Source organism: Electrona antarctica (genome assembly GCF_951216825.1).
Source record: "Electrona antarctica genome assembly, chromosome: 24".
In the NCBI taxonomy this organism is placed as follows: domain Eukaryota; kingdom Metazoa; phylum Chordata; class Actinopteri; order Myctophiformes; family Myctophidae; genus Electrona; species Electrona antarctica.
This window is the reverse complement of record NC_136803.1, coordinates 2,422,607-2,448,478: the sequence shown is the minus strand read 5'-3', so window position 1 is coordinate 2,448,478 and position 25,872 is coordinate 2,422,607. Positions and strand designations below refer to the sequence as shown.

General features: G+C 41.8%; 1 protein-coding gene across 1 annotated transcript; it reads left to right on the top strand.

The window, feature by feature from the left end:
- Window positions 1–371: 371 nt before the first annotated feature.
- LOC306917173 (uncharacterized protein) lies at window positions 372–20,423 on the top strand (the record flags this gene model as incomplete). The annotated part of the gene is made up of 6 exons (XM_079495306.1): window positions 372–406; window positions 496–742; window positions 17,367–17,447; window positions 17,512–17,723; window positions 17,843–17,967; window positions 19,344–20,423. 6 exons carry the CDS (start codon window positions 372–374, stop codon window positions 19,808–19,810), a joined length of 1,167 nt encoding a protein of 388 aa, XP_079351432.1. The 3' UTR covers window positions 19,811–20,423.
- Between the last annotated feature and the right edge of the window lie 5,449 nt (window positions 20,424–25,872).

The following is a 25,872-nucleotide window of genomic DNA, read 5'->3' as shown; positions in this document are numbered from 1 at the left end:
CAACAAAACAATCGTCATCAAACGGGTTGCCATGGCAACGCAACGCAGGCACGGCGTCACCATGGCAACGTCCACACCGCTGGTCCTCTGCTTTGTTGACGTTCCACGTCACACACAGCGTGCCTCGGTTCATTGACCAATCACAATTGGACTGTGTCCCTGTGACGTCAGAGCCCCTGACTCAATAAATCCTTCACACACTGTTGATTGACTTCCATTACAGTTCATTTAGAGATACTCTCTGAACTATCTTTAAGCACTAATAAGCTTTTTATTTTGGCAACAATATTAACCATCTTCGGCCAATTAGCTTCACTGACACTGAGCAGCATCATTAGAGAGAGAGAGAGGTAGAGAGTCATTAACCATACATGGCCATGGATGACATCACACAGCAGCAGCGGAGGTCATCAGATGCTGACCTCAGCAGTGATGACGTCAGAGGTCATCAGATGCTGACCCCAGCAGTGATGACGTCAGGCGGTGTCCACACAGGTTCCACACGGAGGTCGTCAGAGCCTGCATCGCCGACACGTCGCCATGTGACGTGGGTACATCGGAGGACCGTGTGGCGGGCCTGCGTGCCAGCGTGAGCTGCGTGACCTGCGCCGTCTGCGGTGAGAGCTTCCTCTGCACGATGTCACCGCCGCCCGGCGGCCGTGGCCCGGCGGCGGCGGCGCTAACCCTTGATGGCGACAAGAAGAAGAAGAAGAAGTCACGAGGGAGCAGAGTGAAGAAGATGGTGAGGTTTCTGTGATGTCTGGGACACGCCACGGTGGTAGGCCTCGGGGTCATCGGCCTCGGGGTGGGCTGTGCTGTCACGTTTCCGCTCTTGGCCGCGGCCGGGTCACCTCTGGCTCTGGTGGTCGGTGGAGGCGTCGTGTTTGCAGTCTGTGCGTGCGCATTATCTTAGGTGATGACTGAAACTCATGCCTGACTGACTGACTGACTGACTGACTGGGTGGCTGACTGACTGACTGACTGACTGACTGACTGGGTCACTGACTGACTGACTGGGTGGCTGACTGACTGACTGACTGACTGACTGGGTCACTGACTGACTGACTGACTGACTGGGTCACTGACTGACTGACTGACTGACTGGCTGGCTGGCTGGCTGGCTGACTTAAAATAACTAACTACATCCACTGAACTAATACAATGTGATGAATGTCATTTAGTGTTGGTTTACATCACAACACTGATTTATTATTTTTTTATTTATTTTTTTATTATTATTTTTATATTCTCTTAATTCTGTCATTTTTTTATCCCTTTTAGTTTAATTAATTTTTGTCAAGTCTTGCCTTAAAAAATAATTTAACTTTGTTCCTGCAGTATTTTCCTTTGTCTTGCTTAATGTTGTTGATTATCGAATTTCTTGATCACGTTCACCTTTTCATGTCCTTTTTTTTGTAAAATGGAAAATACCAATGAACAGATTGAATTTAAAAAAACAACATTGATTGATAGTCCATGGACTATTGTCCATATAGTCCTAAACTTGAACCCAGAAACTTCTGTGTGCAAAGCCAGTAGCTTAACCACTGCGGCTCATTCTGAAGGAGTTCTCTTGTGTTCTCTTCACTGAAAGATTAGATAAAGGTGCAAGACCTTGACGGTTGGAAAAATGCTCTTTCACATTACATGAAAATGTTAGAGACAGGTAGGCCTACAAAGGTACAAACTTGGAAAGATGCAAAAGAAAATCAAATTAATAAGCAACAACTAACGGTTCTGCTTGTTGTAATGCATGTACAAACTTGGAAAAAAATCCTTGATTATTTTGAACCCAGAACCTCCTGTTCAGAAGGCCCATATCTTAACCACTGCACCACACAGGCACATACAAAGATGTTTATCTTGCAGTGAAAGATCAGATAAGTAGTAGTAGGTAGTAGTTGGAAGCTTTTATCACAGTCTTTGGCCTTCCGTACAAGTAGGCTCTTCTACAAGTAGGGTCACAGAATAAGGTTTTAAGGTATATTGTCATGCACATGTGCTGAAATCCCATTAGGTTAAGAACTTTGTTGTCCCCAACATCTTCCAGGTTTCTGTGGCAGAGGTGATATGACCATGCCTTCAAACCAAAGGTCAATGGTTCAAGACCAGTCAAAGACATTTTCTGTCAAGTGTCTTTCGTTGACCACCTGAATCCCAAAAGGTCAAGTATAACATTCCTGGTATCTTTTTCTGTGCCAGCGTGGCGCAGCCTAAAACTCAGGGGTTTGCATACTAAAGCCAAGGTTGTACGTTCAAAACTCAATATAAACACTAAAACAAACAAAATGCCTCAAAAGTGACTCCACTCACTGCCAATCAAACAAATGAAAAATAAACAACCTTAAACATCAAATGCCTCAGTGTCAAACAACAATTAGTAATAATAAAATAAAGCACTTCTGTCAAGTGTCTTTCGTTGCCCACCTAAATTCCAAAAGGTCAAGTATTACATTCCCGCAACCTCTTTCATGTCTAGGTAGCACAGAGGATATGACCATGCCTTGCAAACTGAAGGTCAGTGGTTTGAGACCAATGAAACATATTTTCTGTTAACTGTCTTTCGCTGCTCACCTAAATCCCAAAAGGTCAACTATAACACTCCCGCAATATCTTTCATGTCTAGGTAGCACAGAGGATATGACCATGCCTAGCAAACTGAAGGTCAGTGGTTCAAGCCCAGTAAAACACATTTTCTGTCAACGGTCTTTTACGCTCCACTTAAATCCCAAAATGTCAAGTATAACTTTCCCGGTATCATTTTCTGTGCCAGCGTGGCGCAGCCTAAAAGTTAGGTTTTTGAAAACTAAAGCCAAAGGTGTATGTACAAAACTCAATATAAACACTAAAACAATCAAAATGCGTCAAATGTGACTCCACTCAATGCCAATCAAACAAATGGAAAATAAACAACCTTAAACATCAAATGCCTCAGTGTCAAACAACAATTAGTAATAATAAAATAAAGCACTTCTGTCAAGTGTCTCTTGTTGCCCACCTAAATTCCAAAAGGTCAAGTATTACATTCCCGCAACATATTTCATGTCTAGGTAGCACAGAGGATATGACCATGCCTTGCAAACTGAAGGTCAGTGGTTCGAGACCAGTGAAACATATTTTCTGTCAACTGTCTTTCGCTGCTCACCTAAATTCCAAAAGGTCAAGTATTACATTCCCGCAACATCTTTCATGTCTCTGTAGCACAGAGGATATGACCATGCCTTGCAAACTGACGGTCAGTGGTTCAAGACCAGTGAAACATATTTTCTGTCAACTGTCTTTCGCTGCTCACTTAAATTCCAAAAGGTCAAGTATAACATTCCCGCAATAACTTTCATGTGCCAGCGTGGTGCAGTCTAATAGTCAGTGGTTCACAATCTAAAGGTTATAGGTTCAAAGCTCACAAAACTCAAAGCTCACAAAACTGTAATGTAAAAAAATGTAAAAACTAAAACTTCCTCCAAAATGCCTCAAAAGTAACACGAGTTCATCAAAAGACAACTGCCAATCAAGCTACTAAAGTGATAACAAAAAAACAAAATAAATGAAAAACCTCAATAACAATTTCTAATAAAATAACACTTTAATATGCAAATTCAAGCCTGCCTCCAGGGAGAGCTCCTCCCCCTAGAGGCGGCAATTTGAAAATTCAAGCCCGCCTCCAGGGGGAGCTCCTCCCCCTCGAGGCAGGCTCCTAAAAAAAGATCCTCCCCCTGAAGGTGTCTCCTCCCTCTTCAACCGGAGCTAAAAGAGGGAGGTGGGCTGCCTCGGCACTCTTAGCCTTAAAAAGCCCAAAAATGAACGTTTACCCTGAGCAAGATTCAAACCCACCACCTTCAGCTTGTGAGACCTATGCTTTTCTCTTGCGCCACTGGGCTTTTCACACTTGTAATATTTTGAAGGTAATATTTAAAGTTGAAGGCAGAGGTGGCAGGTCGAAAGGAGAAAATCTTCAGAAAACACCTCTACCCCTGACAGAATGACTGAATCTACAGATATACCCCCTGATGATCAGGTTTCATGATGACTCAACTGAGATTTAGGTTATTGTTTAAAACCATCTGTGGGAACATTTTCACTCTGTTTCTCACATTTACTCTTTCATTGATCAAACAAGATGTTTAGTTTTGCCTTAATGTAATTACATTGCATACCATTTTTGTCATCTCTTAGGTCACATTCCCACCTAATACTTCGGTAGACTCGATGCGAATGGGAGGAGAATTGGGACTTCTTGCATATTTAATTTGCTGCGGGTTGCCTTCACACTGTCATCCGCAGCTATTGGAAACGCAGCAGGGGGACATTTATCAATGTGTTCCATTCATAAACTATAGCCTACACAGTGAAATCTATGGTGATACAATTATACTCATAACGTGCACGTGTCGTGCCGTCTGGGACTGGACCCCCCCTCTCTCTCTCTCTCTCTCTCTCACACTATACGCACGCAGCCACGCACTGTTCTTTTGGGCATGGAAGGAACAGCGCTGAGCGCACTGATATAACAGACAGCAGCGCAAAATGTTTACAAGTTTATCGAGATAAAAGTCCCTACTCCCCAGTCCCCACACAGTGACAGCACTCCATGTTTACGGCACGCACAGACAGACATACAGACAGAATATTCTGTAGGCTATAATACACTGCAGTGTTTTTATGTGTTTCCTTAAGCAATTGATTAATGTACTCGTCCTAATTTAGATCAGGGCTTCAGACTCATTCCACCAGGTCTATCCACGGTAACGGGACATCTTTGCGCTGCGTAAAATATGCCTTCTCCGTCTCCAACTGTGTTCAGCTCTTCACCCGCCACATTGTTTGCTTCATTTCCTTTATTTACTGCGGATTGCATTCACACCTGCACCGAAGTGCGATTGGAAGCGAAGCGAAACCCCCGTTTTTGGGCGTAGTAGAATGCGGTTCTTTGATACGCATTAGGATTCGAATGAGCCTTCACACTTGCCAAACGAAGTGCACTTTCTGACAATGCGCAGCAGGATTCGTTTTAATCGCAGCAAATCTTTCTGGTGTGAATGTCACCTTAGTCTTAGTTTTAGATGACCAAAACTTTAGCACTTTTAATCAACCAGAAATATAATTGTTCTTGTTTAATACATTACTCACTCCAGACTTTATTATTTAAACAATTAAGGTGGATATAAAGTTTTCAACTAGTTTCTCAAACAGTGCTGTGACCACTTCTTTGATAAGCTGAATTAAAAAAAAATCTAGTCATGACAAATGTTCAATTAGGCCTATAGACAAATCCACAGAGGCGTGGCCTGGGCGCAGCCATTATTGAGGTGATTAGCAATCATTAGCTACACCTGGCCTACAGGGCACTGCTCCATGGATTTGGATAAAGGCTGAGCCCCATACTTGCATTCAGTTTTGTAGTGACCCGGGGGTTAAACAAAAAGGTTTATTGAAACTAGCCACTTGCATTTCATGTATTTATTTCAACAAACACAAATTAATTAGGAAACACCTGTGCTGTGGACAATTTAGGCTAAGACGAACTTACTTTGTATGACTTTAACTAGAGCATTCATTGTACTACAATCGTTTAACTACCGGTAATACTGTCATAAGAATTAAATTGTAAAAGAGTAACTTCACAATACTATGTAGGAATATTCTTTTTTTTAAAAACCCACTCCTTTCTGCATCAACTCCTCCAAGGAACAGGCCATGTGATGTAGTTGGCAGGTTTTCACTGAAAAGATGAAAGTGAATTAGAATAATAAGCATACAGTACATGAAATTAGTAGGCTCATGATAATTATGATGATTTCATATTTACTCTGACAGGGGTAGAAGGCAAATAAGTAGGCCGACACTGTATAACATTTTTCTCATACTTTTAATTATCTGTTTCCCTTCCAGCAGGTTACTAATATCTAGCCCTAGAATGGCTCTGTTCACATACAGAGCCATAGAACGGTCGCGGTTACTTTCATGTCGGACGTTAACTGGGCGGCCTTAATGTGATAAATGCTCTGTTTGTACTCACCCATTAAATAATTCCAAAGACGTGGAGTGAAATATGGTCCTCTAGTTTTTTATCCATGTGAAAGTTCTGGTACAAAACGTGTATTTAGTCAATTATCTCCACTTTTTCAAGAGATGCACATGGACGTCTTTCTCTCCGGGCGAGGGGGGACCGGAATGATCGATGAACTGATTTTAGACGTCATCACCAATTGACAAGGGAAACACAAAAGTTTGGGTCACACAATTGGCAGGTGGTGTGATTAATTACCCAGCACCTATCGCAAGGCACCTGCCAATTGTGACCCAAACTTTTGTGTTTCCCTTGTCAATTGGTGATGACGTCTAAAATCAGTTCATCGATCATTCCGGTCCCCCCTCGCCCGGAGAGAAAGACGTCCGTGTGCATCTCTTGAAAAAGTGGAGATAATTGACTAAATACACGTTTTGTACCAGAACTTTCACATGGATAAAAAACTAGAGGACCATCTTTCACTCCACGTCTTTGGAATTATTTAATGGGTGAGTACAAACAGAGCATTTATCACATTTAGGCCGCACATAATTGAATTCAACCAGGAGCGGATGGAATAGTTCTATGCCTATGATACATGGAAATTTACGAAGTTAATTAATCACAGGCATTCTAGGTCTATAATATATCATACAGATTGCCTATAGGCAGGTGTATATCATTACCAAGGACAGGTGTTTAACAAAATATTTACTTACTGACAAATGTCTAAAGTAACAGGAGAAACAAATGAGCATTTCTGAGCCTGAAACATGCTCCATGCTCTCTGCATACACTTTAATGGTCATTAAAGTCTTTTCAACTAGTTTATCAAACAGTGCTGTTATGACCACAGCTCATCTTAGAGTAGCTCAATTCATTTAGAAAAAACAACACTTTACACTCATGGCATGCAGCATGTTAATCAAATCAAGTATAGGCTGAGCTCCATACTTGTGATATGCATTCTGTTTTGAGCTATTCTAGTGACTCAAGGATATACATTATTTAATTGAATCAAACAAATTCCATTGTATGTATTTATTACAACAAACAATATTATTATTGCTTGTTTTGGATTTTATTTGCTGTCGTTACTTATTTACTTTGTGCTTTTGCTGTGCCATATTTATTTTGTAGATCTATTTTCAAAAGATTTCCATGCATTTGAAAAGTTGAAATGGGGCATTTTGCATAATGAGTACTTTTACCCTTGATTTGTACTTTATTAATTTTCTTTTGTATATGAAACATTGACAGACATAGACAAAACACAACCAAAGAAATGCATAACAAAACAAACACATAACATAACAAAACAAAACAAAACAATATAACAGAGATGTTAATTTTGATGTCAATACTTTTGTACTTTTACTCGAGTAAAGTTGCAATGCAAAAATGGAAAACATAGTTCTCAAGATAATTAAAATCTGAATATATATATATATATTAACGAAGATGTCACTGGTGGACGGGTTTCTGAACTGCCCACAGCCCTCCAATGAGACACAGACTGAGTAGGAACAAATTGTGCTATTGATCATTAGTGAGGACCAATTATATGAAGATAGGTTGAAAAGTGGTGAAGTGGTCCTTTAAGTAGAAAAAAACTAATTGACATGATTGACATGAACACACTGGGCTCACTGCTAAAATCTAAAATATCTAAAAACCACACATTACACACAAAGACCACCAGGAAAGTGTTCTAAATCTTCTAAATGTCATTAAACATATATTTTTTTGCAAAAAGGGTGAAGTTTCCCTTTAACCAGTAAGGCGCCCTGAGGGCTTCTGAGGTTGCGTGCACGCATCCGCCTGGGTGACAGCAGACTGCTGGGCGAGCGCTGGCGCTTTGGCATGGGGCGTCAGATCAACATATGGAATGAATTCTGTACTGGCCATATATGGAGTGTGTCTTGAGCGTACAGGGTTTGATGAGGTCAGATCAACATATGGAATGTCGGAACAGGTCAGCTCCATATATGGAGATCTAAGGGTGGCAGCGGGGCAGTGTCTTGAGTGTACAGGGACTGACGGCACGACAGACAGGTTTTACAGGTTTTCATAGTCATCTGCGAACCAGGGTCGCAATATTTTTTACTTTATGTGAATTTGGATGGCATATTTATTTATTTATTTATTGGCATATACTTAATTTGATTTGTTTATTTGCTGTGTGCAATTAGTTACCCTTCACCAATTTGCCACTTGTGGGCTTATAGTCCCATTTTTGAGTGGTGCAAACCACTCCAACAACCAGCTTTGTCTGTATCTGTGTATGTGTGTACCTGTACGTGGGGCCACGTACAGATGAGCACGGTTGCTTTGGTTAGTGTGTGACGTCACTGCACGACTCAGTTCACATGGGTGTGATTTTTTATGATCATAATAACCCCTCCTTCCCTTCGTATTTTAACACAACTTCCTTTTTAAGATTCAATAAACTTGATGTTGAATAAACCTTTTTGGTACATCAGCCTCTGGTTCTGTTCATTCTGAACACTTAACCAATTTGGGTTACCTTACCTTTGTTCACTTACCTTGTCCAATAAAATACAATATATGGTTAATGTGTTTGTAGGATCCCTCACTCCTATCTGTGAGGGTGGTGTAGTCATTATCTCCCATAATATATTATCCCTGCTACATAAACATTAGGCTATGTTTTCGAACATTGAGATTCTGTCACGGTCCGCTCCTCGCACCGTGGACTTTGACTGTCCTTATTTTTCTTTTGGACTTAAGATAAGATTTGTCATTTCAGTACGCTCTGTTTTGGTCTTTGGTCATGTGTTCCTGACTGTTCTGTTTGTTTGTTTTGGTTACACTGTTTGTTACCTTGGTTTTGTTCGTCTTATTTTGTTGTATTGTTTTTAGTGTTTCCTGTCTTCCTAGTTAGCCTACTGTTTTCCTGCCTTGTCTAACCTTGTAATTGGTCAGTGTTTCCACCTGTGTCCTGTTAGTCCCCCAGCCTATCCCAGTGTTGATTGTCAGTTGAGTTCACCTGTGCCCTGTTATCCTGGGTCTATTTAAGTCCTGTGTTTGCATTGTTCTTGTTGGTTCGTTAGTTCCCTGTTGGGTGAGTTCCTGTTATGCATTCTGAGTTTTATCTGCCTTTTGCCCAGTTGTGGAAGATCCTGAGTTTGATTAATGAATCCTTCTAAGTTTAATTGTTCTGCCTCAGTGGTGTCTCCTGCATTTGAGTCCTCATCCCTACTCACCGTAACAGGTTCCTTACATACATAATTACTTAATACATCTGCATAATTGCAATCTTTTACTTTGTCTATTGTAGTACACCTAGCCCTCATCGACAGTAACTCTTCCATGTGTCATTTATTTTAGAAAACATGCCAACGTTTCACCTCATCAATTCTAACTTGACAATCAAAAAGGTTATTATGATTATTCAACAAGAGTTCAAGGTGAATCCGTTATCAGTATCTTTTAACATTTTTGTATTTATTTTGTACGTGTTTATTTATTTTGTACGTGTTTAGGGAACAGTTTATGGACAACCTCGCTCAATGTCTTCGCTACTCCTACGCAGACAGACATAGCAACGACCAACTGCGCAGACAGACCAATGACCCACTGCGCAGACAGACAGACAGACCAACGACCCACTGCGCAGGATTGACGACCCAGGATGGACGAGAGACATCACAGTGAGTACAACTCTGCACCCCCTGCTCTCTCTCTAACCGTGCACAAACACCCAGCATCATGTTTTATATTCAGTGGTGGAAGAAGTACCTTGCGTCACCTTGTGAGTTTGTAGATCTGTTATCTTCAAAGGATTTTTAAAAATATACATACATTTGTTTTATACATTTGAAAACTTCTTAAATGTGACCTTCTGCCTAATCAGTACTTTAACTGTATATTTTGGTGCCAATACTTTTGTACTTTTACTCAAGTAAATCTTGAACACCGAACCAGACAATGTATACGATTTGGTACTGATACTTTTACTTAAAGGGCCACTTCACCTCTGGAAGAAAATCCAGTCACTCAATGTTAATGGTATTTGTAATAGATAACAGTAGCACAATTTGAAATTTGCACCCTTTGACCAGAAAAATAATGAAGTCTGTGTATTTGACTAGGGGTTGACTGGATTGCTGAATTCCTACAATGCCCATAATGCTTTGCTGCGCTGTTCCTCAGTAGGTGGGCCCGTAGGTGTGACTTTATGATCTTTATCCTCCCATTTTCTACAAACAACAAATACACATGGAAGTGACCCAGTGTTGCCATGTCTGCTTATTATAAGCAACTTTGGGTTATTGTTGTTGCTTGTAAATATTGGTGGTTCACAGTCACTGGTTGATGTTTCTTTTTTTTGGCTTGTTTCTAAAATGTAGTTGATATGTGGTTCTCCATGAACATGCCAAGGACCCCCAAATTAATTTGTATTTTTCCACGTAATTTGTGCCATGGAGCCCTGTATTAGATATGTGTTGTTAAAATATTTCAAAGATATTCCACATTTGCACTTTATCCACTCAAGATTTATTTTGAAAATAGCCGGCGTATGTGCCTAATAGGCACATAATATAAATAACCAAAAATATATGTGCATATTGTTTTGAGGCTTGTTTGCACTTTGCATGGACATGGTTGCTTATTTCTCTCACAAAGTCAAAGAACTGGCAACCTTCACTGCGGGTGCATTTTTGCGAGAATAACAAACCCCACGTTGACTGTATCCATTTTTTGCTAGCCTTTTTCGAGTGGATGACAAAAACACGACATGAAGCCATGTGTTCCTTCTTGTATAACGTGAAGTCTGCTTCTCCTTTTTCTTGAACCAGTAAACGGTTGGACATTAGATTTGTTTTGGAAGAAAGTATTCACTCTTCAGGAATTAGACAGAGCCGCTGCAGCGCATCATGCCGTCTTTACGGTTGAAAATTGTCATGTAGCTTTTTATAGCAAAGCAAACTAAATATATATAGGCTAAATTTGCATAGTATCACTAAACAAACGTGTTTTTCCTCAGAATTGTTTCGTCATTCCCACACCATGAAGAAAGTCTGTGATTGACACTGAAGGGAGATATAATGCATTTTATAATAAAACAAAACGTACGTTTCATATTCATGTGCGACTCCCAATAATTTCAGAGAACATGTTTCACTGTAACATTGTAACCATGTGTCATCATGCTTTTAATTAGTGGATATTGTAACATAGGCCATCATGTTTTACTGTAGTTCAACTGTATGGTAAGCAATCCCCAGCAAAATGATTACATGGAGAGAATGTATACAACACGTTATGCAATATGCAATTTCTGCCAAATGAAATCGTTCAAATGAACACTAGATGGAATTTGGGGTGCAACCTTTTTTTCATTGTTTACAATAGTCAATATGCAGCAAGCAGGTGTACATCATGTAAACGTTTTATTAGATAACTTCATTATAGCTGTTTTCAGAGTTTTTAAATGACATGGAAGGCTTGGAAAAGGGAATGTTCTTCTACCGAAAATAACAGACCTATAAGCTCACAAAGTGTCGAATCTGCGATGCGCTGTGAGCTTGTAGACCTTCTATTTTCGGGACCCAACGTAACAATATGATAGAACATGGCTGCGTCTATGAACTGGAATCTTGATGTAACAAGTCTACGTACTACGACACTCTGAACAGTGAACTATACACATAGCTACTATCCTAACTTTATAAATCTCTCACATTAAAGCAATCGATTGCTAGAGTATGCAAGTTTACATAATGTTTACACTTTGCAGAAATACAGCCATGGTTCACATGACGCTCGTATGACAGTCATGTTTCAGGGCTACATAAATAATACTTATTTGATCAAGTAAAAAATATCCAGGGCCAGGCTGCCCTGTATGCTCGTTTCATCTGCGCCGGGGTTGCTCTATCTGTGTATTCCGGTTCAAATAAATATTGTCCATGGATTGAGTCCGTGGATCAGTATCACTCTGCACTTCAGACGCCATGATAGTACACAAACAATATGAGGAATGCAACGGTGGGGGTGGCCTGGGGTTGTAGGTGGAACGGAATAGAGACTAGGGACACCCCTCGGGGCTGTCTTCAGGTGTAGGTGTAGCCGTGTGTAGGTGACGCGCATACTCTACGGTGACGCGAGGTTAGACTGTTGTAGTCCGGAGGGGAGGGGCCATGAGCATTCTGACGTAGATAAAATGAATTCCTGACCAGGATATCTGAAAACAGGGATTGCGCGCACAAAAACCCAGGAAAAGTGTTTCTAGTGTCCTAAACATCATTAAAATAAGATCAGGTTGTGTCAGGGGTGAAGTGACCCTTTAAGTACAAACTGCGAATACTTTCATCTTTTATTTTATTTTATTTTTTTAACGTTTATTTCTTTTCAAAAAGAGCCGTCATTTTCAATGATGCCAAGATTACAAAAGGCATAATACATAAGCAGTGTAATATTAAAAATAAGAACAGCACCACAAAATTAGTACCATCATGTCAAAATAAGCAAAGACCAGTGTGAAATCAATACCGACATCTTATTTAACAGTTTTCTTCCTGAAATCAGGCAAGTATTTCTCATGTAACGGTTGTTCCTGAAATCAGGCAAGTATTTCTCACATAATGGTTGTTCCTGAAATCAGGCAAGTATTTCTCATGTAACAGTTTTCTTCCTGAAATCAGGCAAGTATTTCTCATGTAACAGTTTTCTTCCTGAAATCAGGCAAGTATTTCTCATGTAACGGTTGTTCCTGAAATCAGGCAAGTATTTCTCACATAATGGTTGTTCCTGAAATCAGGCAAGTATTTCTCATGTAACAGTTTTCTTCCTGAAATCAGGCAAGTATTTCTCACAACGGTTGTTCCTGAAATCAGGCAAGTATTTCTCATGTAACAGTTTTCTTCCTGAACTCAGGCAAGTATTTCTCACATAACGGTTGTTCCTGAAATCAGGCAAGTATTTCTCATGTAACGGTTGTTCCTGAAATCAGGCAAGTATTTCTCACATAATGGTTGTTCCTGAAATCAGGCAAGTATTTCTCATGTAACAGTTTTCTTCCTGAAATCAGGCAAGTATTTCTCACACGGTTGTTACTGAAATCAGGCAAGTATTTCTCATGTAACAGTTTTCTTCCTGAAATCAGGCAAGTATTTCTCACATAACGGTTGTTCCTGAAATCAGGCAAGTATTTCTCACATAATGGTTGTTCCTGAAATAAGGCAAGTATTTCTCATGTAACAGTTTTCTTCCTGAAATCAGGCAAGTATTTCTCACATAACGGTTGTTCCTGAAATCAGGCAAGTATTTCTCATGTAACAGTTTTCTTCCTGAAATCAGGCAAGTATTTCTCACATAACGGTTGTTCCTGAAATCAGGCAAGTATTTCTCATGTAACAGTTTTCTTCCTGAAATCAGGCGAGTATTTCTCATGTAACAGTTTTCTTCCTGAAATCTGCGAGTATTTATCGCGTAACAGTTTAATTCCTGAAATCAGGCGAGTATTTCTCACATGACGGTTCTTCCTGGCATCAGGCAAGTATTGACAGGAGGTCCTTTCTGCAGGTTCCTGGATTCCTTGAACCGTACTAAACCCATTTGATCAAGGCATCATCATGCGCCGTGAAGGAGCCTATAAGGTGACAAACAGTCAATATCATGATTCACCATGCAACAACATTTATGTAAGGTGCAACTGTTACTTACTTACTTACGCCTACTGCCCCTTCTGGGGCATCGGCCGTCAACAAGCGATCTCCAGGCATCTCTGTCTTGAGCTGTTCTCTCCAGCTGGTTCCAGGTCATCTTCATGGTCTTGATGTCTGCCTCCAGGTGCAACTGTTACTGCATTATAAATAGGCCTACATACAAAATTGCAGTTGCAACTGATTGCATTCTAACTACATGTGTAAACGCTACACGTGAGCTACAAGCAAGTTACATGATCACAGTTGTGTTACAGTCCACTGTACAGGCCATTTGGTTTCCAAAATGCTTAGTATTGTAGCAGTCGTCACGTGGCGCGCCTCATTGGTATGTGCCCAAAATAACAGATCTGTAAGCTGTTGAAAACGCCATGAGCGGTGTGCAGGGTTGGGAAGCAACGGATTACAGGTAACGCTGTTATGTAATCGGAGTTAAAAAAAAAGGTAAATAGCGTCTTACTAACTAACTGGATTACAGTAACGGGGATTACAGGCTTGATTACATTCTCCCCTCATCATTCTCCCCTTCCCCTAACCCTTCCCCTCATCAATTTATTACAGGCTTGATTACATTCTCCCCTCATCAATTTATTACAGGCTTGATTACATTCTCCCCTCATCAATTTATTACAGGCTTGATTACATTCTCCCCTCATCAATTTATTACAGGCTTGATTACATTCTCCCCTCATCAATTTATTACAGGCTTGATTACATTCTCCCCTCATCAATTTTAGGCCTAGAATAAATTAAAACAAAGAATCAAGTCGAAATAAATAGTACTTTTGTACTTTTACTCAAGTAAATCTTGAACACCGAACCAGACAATGTATACGATTTGGTACTGATACTTTTACTTAAGTACAAACTGCGAATACTTTCATCTTTTATTTTATTTTATTTTTTTAACGTTTATTTCTTTTCAAAAAGAGCCGTCATTTTCAATGATGCCAAGATTACAAAAGGCATAATACATAAGCAGTGTAATATTAAAAATAAGAACAGCACCACAAAATTAGTACCATCATGTCAAAACAAGCAAAGACCAGTGTGAAATCAATACCGACTTATTTAACAGTCTTTATCCAAGGCGCTGTAATTTTGCATTACATTCACCCATTCACACACACACATTCATACACTGATGGCAGAGGAAACCATGCAAGGCACCAACCTGCTCATCGGGAGCAATTAGGGGTTCACTGTGTGTCGCTGCCGCTACCCATAATGCACTGCACAGTGGGCACACGAGCAGCGGCGGTCCCAGCAGCACCACGTCAGAATCCAACTCTCCAGTCCCTATATTATATATATTATTATATTCCATTATATTGCGTGATGATCTATAGCCAGCGGACACTCTGGTCAGTGATCTGTATAGGGGAAAACAGGAGGCGGGGTGTGTGTGTGGAGCGCTCTGTAGCTGCGGGGTCACGGGTGGAAAATGATACATTCCGTTCAAATGGCACTCCAGTAGGCTATGCATTGCTCGCTATGATGCAGACATAACCATAACTCTATGGATCATATCATTAACATGCAGCTCTCAACAGCTTCTGTGTTGACCAGTGTGGTGGTCGTATCAAGATCATTTCAAAACGACATAGCCTACAACAATAGTTGATTTCTAAATGCAAACTGAATCAGTCTGTGATTAATTACAGCTGTTGGTCTCTCATTGCAAAGTTAAACTTGTCAGCTCAATCGCGCTATTGTGTGTGTGTGTGTGTGTGTGTGTGTGTGTGTGTGTGTGTGTGTGTGTGTGTGTGTGTGTGTGTGTGTGTGTGTGTGTGTGTGTGTGTGTGTGTGTGTGTGTGTGTGTGTGTGTGTGTGTGTGTGTGTGTGTGTGTGTGTGTCCTCTGCCATGTGAGAACGTATTTGTTAAAGTACCATTTGTTTTTCCAATAGGCCTATACCAATTGCTTTTGGCTGTATACATATTTTATTATAATGATTAGGAATTATTATAATGATTAGGAATAAAGTTACCTTTTGTACAAACTGTGCCTGAATAAGACTGTATTTTAAAATGAATCATAATGGTGGTAGGTCTACTTATAGACCTAAATATTTTCTGAGGTGGTATCGTTGAGAACCACTGATTTAACTATTTCTGTAGTTTTTTCATTCTTGAAAAACATTCTTGTCTGGTTATCAATGATAAAACTTGTTTTATCTAATTAAATAGTTTTGCATAAAAGTAATCCAAAAGTAAGTGAAAGTAACCCCTTACTTTTGAAATTGTGGTACTCTAATTACGTTACTAAATTTTTTGCAAGTAACTTGTAACTGTAGGGGATTACTTTTTAAATGTAACCTTCCCAACCCTGGCGGTGTGTGGATGGTTTGTATGTTTGTTCTTTTGGACACCGTCCGTTACGCACATTACGTGTGCTATGTATCTGTATTAAGAGTCGATGATTGATGTACACTACTAGATTATAGCCAAATTGGCAGTTGATAGAAAATAATGTAGTCTATCTCTGTTCAGGAATGTTGCACAACGGTGAATGATGGAGAAGTTCCATAACTTAGACATAACCGTCACTTCTAAAACTAAAATAAAGGGAGCTGCTACTTCAGAGATGTTTACTCACCCCTGGAATCCATTACAATGGTGGAAATGGAACATTAACAGCCAACGAGAGTTGCATAAATCCTTTATTTCGGCGATAAGTCTGTTCTCTCACACTGTTCTCTGTATATTGAACCATCTAGTGGCCTAACATTATGGTAATTGTTTGGGTCAGGCCGAGCCTCGGGCCGACCCGGGTAGGGTAGGGCCGGGCCTTAATTTTCGGACGCTACGTCTCCCCCTCTCCCACCCCCCCTCATCCTCCCTTTTCTCCTCCCCTCTCCCCCCCTTGGTTGTGTGGGTTCGTTTCCCATCAGTGCGATTGTTATTAACACTGTACAGACTCACGGTCCAGTAAGACCTGCCACTAACTCGTCATCCGGGGAGCTTCTCCCCGGAGTCTCTTTTTGTCTCCCACTCTGCAGTTCCATGGACTTGTATTATGGACCCCCAGCTGCCTATCAAGAGTGTGACTGTGGACCCGGCCTTCTCCCAGAGCACGGCCAAGGACTGCTACCATATCATAGTACACCACCACACTGTATTTTATCTTCTTCTTAATCCAAGTGCATTTTTGTGGCTCTTGAATCAGAGACAGGTACTTGCCCATCTCTTCCAAAACAAGTAATTTTTTTCACCCTTCAGCATGTATAGGAGTCTTCTTTTGTGAACAGCTCACGTGTCATGACTGATTGTGCTGACATATTTCCATTGCTGACCCACGGCAAAGGCCAGGTCTGGGTTGGTATGGGTGTTCCATCGTGCAGAGAAGAAGCTTGGGGGCACTTTTGGGTCAAACAACAGTAGTGAGTTGGTGCTAGAGGCCCATTGGCTGTGTGTCTCCATTTGATGATGTTTGGCTGTAACCCCAAACCTTGTGTTGGGAATTGAAATCTCCTGTATATGAGCCATTCTACCGAATCGGTTCAAATTCAGAGTTGGAAATTGTGTGAAATTTGTATGCTATTTTGGAAAATCTTTTACCATATTCATGTCGCACCAGATCTAAGGGACACATATTTCATGAAGGCAGACTCAATTATCATATTGTATTTTAATAATGTAAGTGTCAGTGTTTGTTTTTCCTTGGCAGACCTTGGAGATCTGGGCGGTGTTGGGCGCGGAGCCCGAAGCTAACGAGACCTTCACGGTGCTGCTGTCCAGCCCCAGCGGAGTAGCCCGTCTGGGGGGAGCAGCTCCACCATCCAGCCCCAGCGGAGGAGCCCGTCTGGGGGTAGCAGCTCCACCGTCCAGCCCCAGCGGAGGAGCCCGTCTGGGGGGAGCAGCTCCACCGTCCAGCCCCAGCGGAGGAGCCCGTCTGGGGGGAGCAGCTCCACCGTCCAGCCCCAGCGGAGGAGCCCGTCTTGGGGGAGAGGCTGCACACCTACATCACCGTCCTGGAGAACCTGGCTCTGTCCGGCCTGTTCCGCATCGGACCCACGCTGAACAGGTCAGCGCTGAGCATCACACCACACACCGCATCCACAAAAAAAGATATTTATTTAGGCGCGCACGCGCACGCACACACACTGTAGGTTTAATATCTCTACCTGTGTATTTGCTATTCAGAAATAACACAGAGGTGGTGGCCACGGAAGGGAGCGTGGTCTTCCTGACCGCTTCCCGTAGCAACGGTCTGGACTCTGCCGTCGGTGTGGAATGGGAGACGCAGTCTGAGAGCGCCGCGGCCGCAGGTGAGATGACGAGATGACTTCATGGTGTAATTTAATTGACTGGTTCTCCAACTGATGCGTATTTGGCCACGGACCCCCATCTGAAAATATGTTGTGCTTGACCAGTCATTAGTCCTACAAGTTGCTACAACCTATCTCAAACCCTCACCCTAACCCTAACCTCCCACGGGGCAGCACACCAAAACCTAACCTTAACCCTCTCCCAAACACACCTCACCAACCTTAATCCGGTCGCGTTAACGCACCCCTCACCAACCTTAATCCGGTCGTTTTAATGCACCAATGTCTAACCAATGCTATGTCTAACCAAAGTGTGCCTCCCCAGTGGTGCCCAGAAGAGAAGATTTATTACAGCAACAAAAAAATACCAATCCAGACATACATCCAACATATCAATGGATAAAGTGGTTAAAATGATTGTGATGCCACGTTAACTACTGTTGATGCACCTTCACCATACCTTTGTAGCTTTATAACAATCCAGTATTTGTTGTCAGATTGTTTATTTGGATTCCTTTCTCATTTCACCTTCCTTCAATCTTCGCCTCCGTTTCTCCTCTCTTTCACTGTAGTCGGGGGATATTAATACAATCTGGGAATACATTTCTTACCAAGAATTTTCTTCACCAATGTGTTTGTAAAGGTGTCTACTAACATATCCCACATTGGTTTCTATTCAACCACCCTAGGGGAATTTCTGACAGCTGCTGAAACCATTAGCCTATAACGTAAAATGTTCTCAATTTCATTATGTTTTAAGTAGCATGATTCTGAATCCATTCCAAGCATTAGTTTTTCACCAAAAACAATCCTTGGGCCAAAAATGGCCATATCCGTCATCACAAATGTGATGAGGTCAGTGCACATTTGGGCAAGTGGCTATGGCCGAATTTAGCACAAGGAGTGTTTTTCGTGCAAAACTAATGCTTGGAATGGGTTCAGAATCATGAAAAACCCCTAGTTTGACCATAGACCCCCTAGTTTGGCCATAGCCACTTGCCCAAATATACCCAAATGTTTTGACCTCATCAACCATTTTTAAGAGTGTTTTTAGTGCAAAACTAATGCTTGGAATGGATTCAGAATCATGAAAACACCCTAGTTTGACAAGCATAATGAAATTTAAAACATTATGCCTTATAATGGTTGTATGGCACACCAACTTTCAGCAGCTGTCAAAACTTCCCCTAGGGTGGTTGAAAAGAAACCAATGTGGGATATGATGTTAGACACCTTTACAAACACATTGGTGAAGAAAGTTCTTGGTAAGAAATGTATTCCCAGATTTGACACTATACTGACGATATTCCCTGACTACTGGGGTAAATGGATTGTAAAATGGATTCATGATGATGGTGTGTGTGTGTTTCTTGCAGAGGGCAGCATCCCAGTGCTGGGCGTGTACCAGACCTTCCAGAGGGCAGCGTCCCAGTGCTGGGCGTGTACCAGACCTTCCAGAGGGCAGCGTCCCAGTGCTGGGCGTGTACCAGACCTTCAGCAGAGGGCAGCGTCCCAGTGCTGGGCGTGTACCAGACCTTCAGCAGAGGGCAGCGTCCCAGTGCTGGGCGTGTACCAGACCTTCAGCAGAGGGCAGCGTCCCAGTGCTGGGCGTGTACCAGACCTTCCAGAGGGCAGCGTCCCAGTGCTGGGCGTGTACCAGACCTTCCAAGAGAACCCTACGTCGGCCTGGTGCTCCATCCCCGACGACGGAGCCTCCTCCCTGGCTATGAGACTGGACAGAACGCCCCCTGTTGGATCAGCTCACACCCTGGCCACTCTGTGCAGATGGCAAGGGATCTTTGTCCCCATACAGGTACATACAGACCATCTCTCCTCTCTATAAGCACCTTGCATTTACCTCCATTTTGTTTTCTGTCGGGTGGAAACCTTGGATGTTCAAGACTACTTTTCAGGAAATACTCTCATCTCTTACAAAACAAGTCAACAAGATACTGCACTTTTTAAGCTTTCAGCATGTATATGAGTCTTCTTTTGTGAACAGCTCAAGTGGCATGACTGAGGTGCTGACATATTTCCATTGCTGACCCAAAGCAAAGGCCAGGGCTGGGTTGGTATGGGTGTTCCATTGTGCAGAGAAGAGGCTTGGGGGCACTTTTGGGTCAAACAACAGTAGTGTGTTGGTGCTAGAGGCCCATTGGCTCTGTGTCTCTCCATTTGATGATGTTTGGCTATAACCCAAACATGATCTGCAGATCAGCTTCCACCAACTTCTTCTAATAACAACTTCTAATACCACCTTTTCTAAACACGTCCTTCAAACACCACCTCCTTCTAACACGTCCTTCTAAAACCACGACCTTCTAACACGTCCTAACACCACCTCTTTCCATGTTGGTGAAAGCTGATCTGCAGAAGACATATGATGATGTGAATTCACTCACTCCCACTGGTACCAGCGCCTGCCTTCTATGCAGCCAAACATCCTCAAATGGAGAGACACAGAGCCAAGGGGGCTTGTTTGACCCCAAAGAAGCTTCTTCTCTGCACAATGGAACACCCATACCAACCCAGACCTGGCCTTTGTCGTGTGTCAGCAATGGAAATGTGTCAGTACCTCAGTCATGCCACTTGAACTGTTCACAAAAGACTTGTATACACACTGAAGGGTGAAATAGTGCAGTATCTTGTTGACTGTTTTGGAAGAGATCTCTGCTTCAAGTGCCACAACATTGGACTCAGATTAAGATGAACCTGGCAATAGGAGACCTTATGATTATGGACGATTCAGTGCCACGGAGCTTGTGGGTGTCGGGACGAGTCAAGTAGATGACACCTGATGCAAAGTGAAGAGTCACATATGAATGATACCTGATGAAAGGGGCTTGTCAGATGTACGTGCAGATGTATGTATGTGCATATCACCCAGCTAAGCAGCACAGTCAGTGTAGGTGAAGTCAGGGTTCATATCTACAGGTCATCATGACCACAGCGTCTCCATGCATGAGACATCAGACTTCCCATCTTGTGACTACGACGTCACTACGCTGCCACCACCACCATCACTGTGCTGAACCAACGAGGGGATGCCAACGATCTCCTCCACGTGGGTCATCGTCAGCTGACAGCAACATGGATTCATCTCAGCCAATCACGATAGAACAACAACATTCCGCCATGTTTGCTATAATTGTGTTATTCACGGAATAGAAACTTTATCCAGGACTCAGGAACGGACTTTGTAACTATGGAATAACGCTATGTCAAGCCTGGATCTGTAACATCTTTTCACTGAGAATCAATTTGTATAAATTCCACTAAACTTTATAATTCGGCATGGTCTGAATTCCTGCATCTTCCTAATTAGTTTTTAAGGGTCTTTTACCAAGGTGTTTTATCCATTGCCTGGATTGTGTTCAGGCTTCAAGGGTTTTTCTAGGATTGGCAAAGGTTACTAAAGGATTTTAACCCATTTTGGGTGGGAACCCCTTTTGGTGTTTTAAAGCATGATGTTATACTTTAGCTATTGAAAAATAGCAGATTCAGATTCATTTGGTTCCATTCAAAGTTCTCTGAAAGGTTTATCCATTGTGCTATCTTAAACTGACAGCGCACTATATTTGACAACTACTAAGGTTTTCTAAAATGGTTCTTTAATTACTGCCTTAAATTGACAGTCCTATATTTTAACAATGAATCCATGAATTGAACAAGGTGGACCCTCTTGTAAACAAGTGTAATGCTTAATTGGGTCGTCCACTCACAGTCTTTGTATTGAAATTCAGGACCCTGATGAAGACCGTATAGGTTGAAACATGTCGGTTCAATAAAGTTTCCTCCTTTTAACATTAAGTGTGCCCGGATCTCCTCTTTGTTCTACAGTCGTTGTATTGAGTTTGTGCTTGAAGTGTAATGTAATTCTGCAAACTGTTAATAAATATTTCAATCAATATTTCAATCAAATTCTATAACTATTACCCTAGAGTTGGGTTCTGCTTGACGTTTCTTCCTAAGGGAGGGAGTTTTTTCCCGTTACCACTGTCGCAATATTGCTTGCTCTGGGCGGCTGTCCTTTGCTCTACATGTAAAGTGTCTTGAGACAACTTGTTGTGATTTGACAGTTTAATAAAATGGAATTGAATTGTGTATCAGGCATATATGCATGTGTTCTGACAGGTGGGTGAATATAATTGTGCAGTAAAATTGTACTATAAAACTATATTTGTACTTAAAGTATTTGTACGTATAAAGCTGTTTAATTGTGTTTTAAACCAATGCAAGGGAATGCTTGACGTGTCTCTGTAAAGATGTTTAATTGTTTTGAACCAATGCAAGGGAATGTTGGATGTGTCTCTCTGTAAAGATGTTTAATTGTTTTGAACCAATGCAAGGGAATGTTGGATGTGTCTCTCTGTAAAGATGTTTAATTGTTTTGAACCAATGCAAGGGAATGTTGGATGTGTCTCGGTATAGCGGATTCATTGTTCTGATGAACTAATGCAAAAATAACAAATCTTTTTTTTTTCTTTCTTTTTCTTTTAACTCCTGTGTCAATTGTCTGTTTTTGTTAGACACATATTATAACCCACATTCAATACATCATCAATATATATCACCCACATTCAATACATCAACAAAGCCAATACGAAACAGGCTGTCTTAAACCAGGGGTTCTCAACGTTTTTGGCCGGGGACCCCCGAAAATGCTTTGGCAACGTCTCGGGACCCCCACCCCGCCCCCTCCCGACCCCCAATATAAATTGACTGCTACAATAACCTTAAACCATTTTGGGCGGGAACCCCTTTTGGTGTTTTAAGCATTGTTATAATTTAGCTATTGAAAAATAGCAGATCTACAAGCTCATAGCGCGCCACCGAGTGGTGCGCTACGAGCTTGTAGGTCTGCTATTTTTGGGGACCCCCTAAAATAATTTGGCGACCCCCCGAGGGGTCGCGACCCACGGGTTGAGAACCCCTGTCTTAAACAACAAAGGGACACTACAAATTGTGTATATTCTAAACATTTAAATAAAAGTACTGTATTTGAAGCCCCTAGTAGTAAATAGTAGTGCAAGTGATAGTTTTTGGTTAAATATGTTTATCGTAATTATTACAGTAAAGATATTGGTTCTGTTCAGAATTTGTCGTGTCATGTCTTTCCACAAAATAATAGAAAAAGCTCAAAAGGGGCTCGATAAGACAGTTCGATAAGGTGCTAGTTATGAATAAAAAATAACGAGCTCCATCGCTAGTCCTTCTTCACACCCTGACCAATCTATAAATCTTTGTGCATAGTTCAATTTGAACAAGGCCCTTTGCCTTACCAATCGCCCTATTTAGCTTTATATTCATTGTCTTTGTTCTTAGATAACTTGATTGACTTTGAATGACGCTACAGGATAATAGGCACCACTATAATACGTTCTTTATGCATTTTCTTTCTTGATAAGCACTTTTCTACCTTTTGAGGTTAAAGTAATATTAACGTACAAACATGAGTGATAATTGATTCTTATGCATTCTGTTAGCTGCTTGGTAAGCACACTTTACTAATTTAATTTACTCTCATTTTAGTTATACAAAAGTGTGCTTACCAAGCAGCTGTTTTGAAAGAAATCCCGGAGCTGATTGTGTTAAACACTTGAGCCCTATATATACTTTGAGCGGTCACGACCAGAAGTGAGGAGGCAGAGGCAGAAGATACATCAAACCCCAAAGGTGGGCCCGTAAATGTCAGTGTCCATAACATACATGGTAACAATAAAACCTGCATGCATATCGGCCTTTAATACACCCCACCCTCAGGCGCTACCATCCACAGGGGTGTTCTAGCACATGGGTTCCCAAAGTGGGGTCCGGGGACCCCCAGCGGTCCTTGAGGGAGTTCCAGGGGGTCCCCAGCTAAATTATAGTTAGGAACCAAATGGACCCTTATGGGTATGTAACTCTGAGAGTGTACAAATAGAACCAACGGGTCCATTTACATGTTACTGTTTGGCAATTGTCCTCCACAGAAAATGTCCGTCGTGGCTCCCGCTTCGAATGGGATCAGTGTATTGAAACGGGGAAAATCAGGTGCAATCAGGCCTTTCAATAGACTGAGTAGACGTCTACCCGTCTACTCAGGTGCTCAGTAGGTTGATTCCTTCCGATTGTGTCGGTTGATCTGTGCAGTTTAATGCATCGCATGCAGCTACTGGAGCTCAGTAGGTGATCATTCCTTTCAATGCAGCCGTAACATCGAACATGCACTGCTCCCGTGCTTGCGGTTATGTTTAGGTTAGGATTAGAGATGCACTGCTCCCGTGCTTGCGGTTATGTTTAGGTTAGGATTAGAGATAGGGATAGTAATTTCGGAACAAGGAACCTTCTGACTAACGACACGGCACCGCTCCAGTAGCTGCATGCGATGCATTAAACTGCACAGATCAACCGACACAATCGGAAGGAATCAACCTACTGAGCACCTGAGTAGACGGGTAGACGTCTACTCAGTCTATTGAAAGGCCTGATTGCACCTGATTTTCCCCGTTTCAATACACTGATCCCAATCGAAGCGGGTGGTCGTGGGCCACTGTCCTGTGGGTGTGACGTAGGCCTGATCATCCGACTCTCCCCATTGGCCAGGCGGTCACGTGACTTTGCTGTCTTCCTGGAGTGTGGGCTTTATAACCACAGTCTGTGGCAACAGCTCTTCGAGTAGCAACGCAGCTCTCCCTGCAGCCGATGCCATGCTCTGTTAAGCCACTTGTCATTAGTTTGTGTTTCTGTTCTGCTTTGTTTGTGCCTGTGAGAGAGGACGTCTGTTTGGTAGGTGTAAGTTGTAGTTTTTGTCCCTGTATGCTTGTTAGGGTCAGATGTCCGAACTCTGGTCTTTTGTAAGTAACTATATTTACATATGCAAAGCCTTTGTAAATATTCTGATACCCAATATTCTGAGCCTTTGTAGATATATATTTCATTCATTCTGAGCCATTACATATATATCTATTTATTCTGTCATGAGCAAGTCTGTAAATAGCTATTTAAGCATGTGCAGTATTAAATACTTTTACATAAGTGACATCAGTTTCGTCCTTCCAACTATTATGGGCCAAGTTTGCCCCTAGACCAAGAGTGGTCCGTAATACGGTCCGAGACCATGGACTATAGCTTTTCCGCACTTTTCCGTGATTTTCACCTTTTTTTCAAATCCTCCGAAATGGTGAAAAATTGGCATGCTATAGCATGTGGTCCGAGACCATGGACTATAGCCTGTCGCTTTTCCGTGATTTTCACCTTTTATTCAAATCCTCCAGAATCATGAAAAATTGCACCCTATAGAGCGTCGCAGTCCCGCCCCCAACCAGGGCCCAGGAAATGATTCTCCGTTCATTTTCCTCATGGACATTTCAGAAAGTATTTATATAAAGATGTTTACGCCGCGGACAAAGCCAACTCTTGTCGTGACAAATCATGACAACAAACAAAACATTTTGGGCCGAACAAATAATTAGAAAGAAGAAAAAAACGGCAGGTTACAACACTTTTTTTGTTGTTTTTCTTCTTTGTAATTATTTGTTTGGTCCAAAATAGTGTGTTTGTTGTCATGAGTTGTCACGACTCGAGTTGGCTTTGTCCGCGGCGTAACCGTCTTTAAATAAATACCTTTTGAAATGTCTATGGGAAAAATACATTGGGAATCATTTCCTGGGCCTGGCGTCGTCATGAAAGGGGGTGGGACTGCGACGCTCTATAGCATGCAGTCCGAGACCATGGACTATAGCCTGTCGCTTTTCCTTGATTTTCACCTTTTTTTCAAATCCTCCGAAATCGTGAAAAAATGTCACCCTATAGCATGCGGTCCGAGACCATGGACTATAGCCTGTCGCTTTTCCGTGATTTTCACCTTTTTTCAAATCCTCTGAAATTGTGAAAAAAAGGCACACTATAGCATGCGGTCCAAGA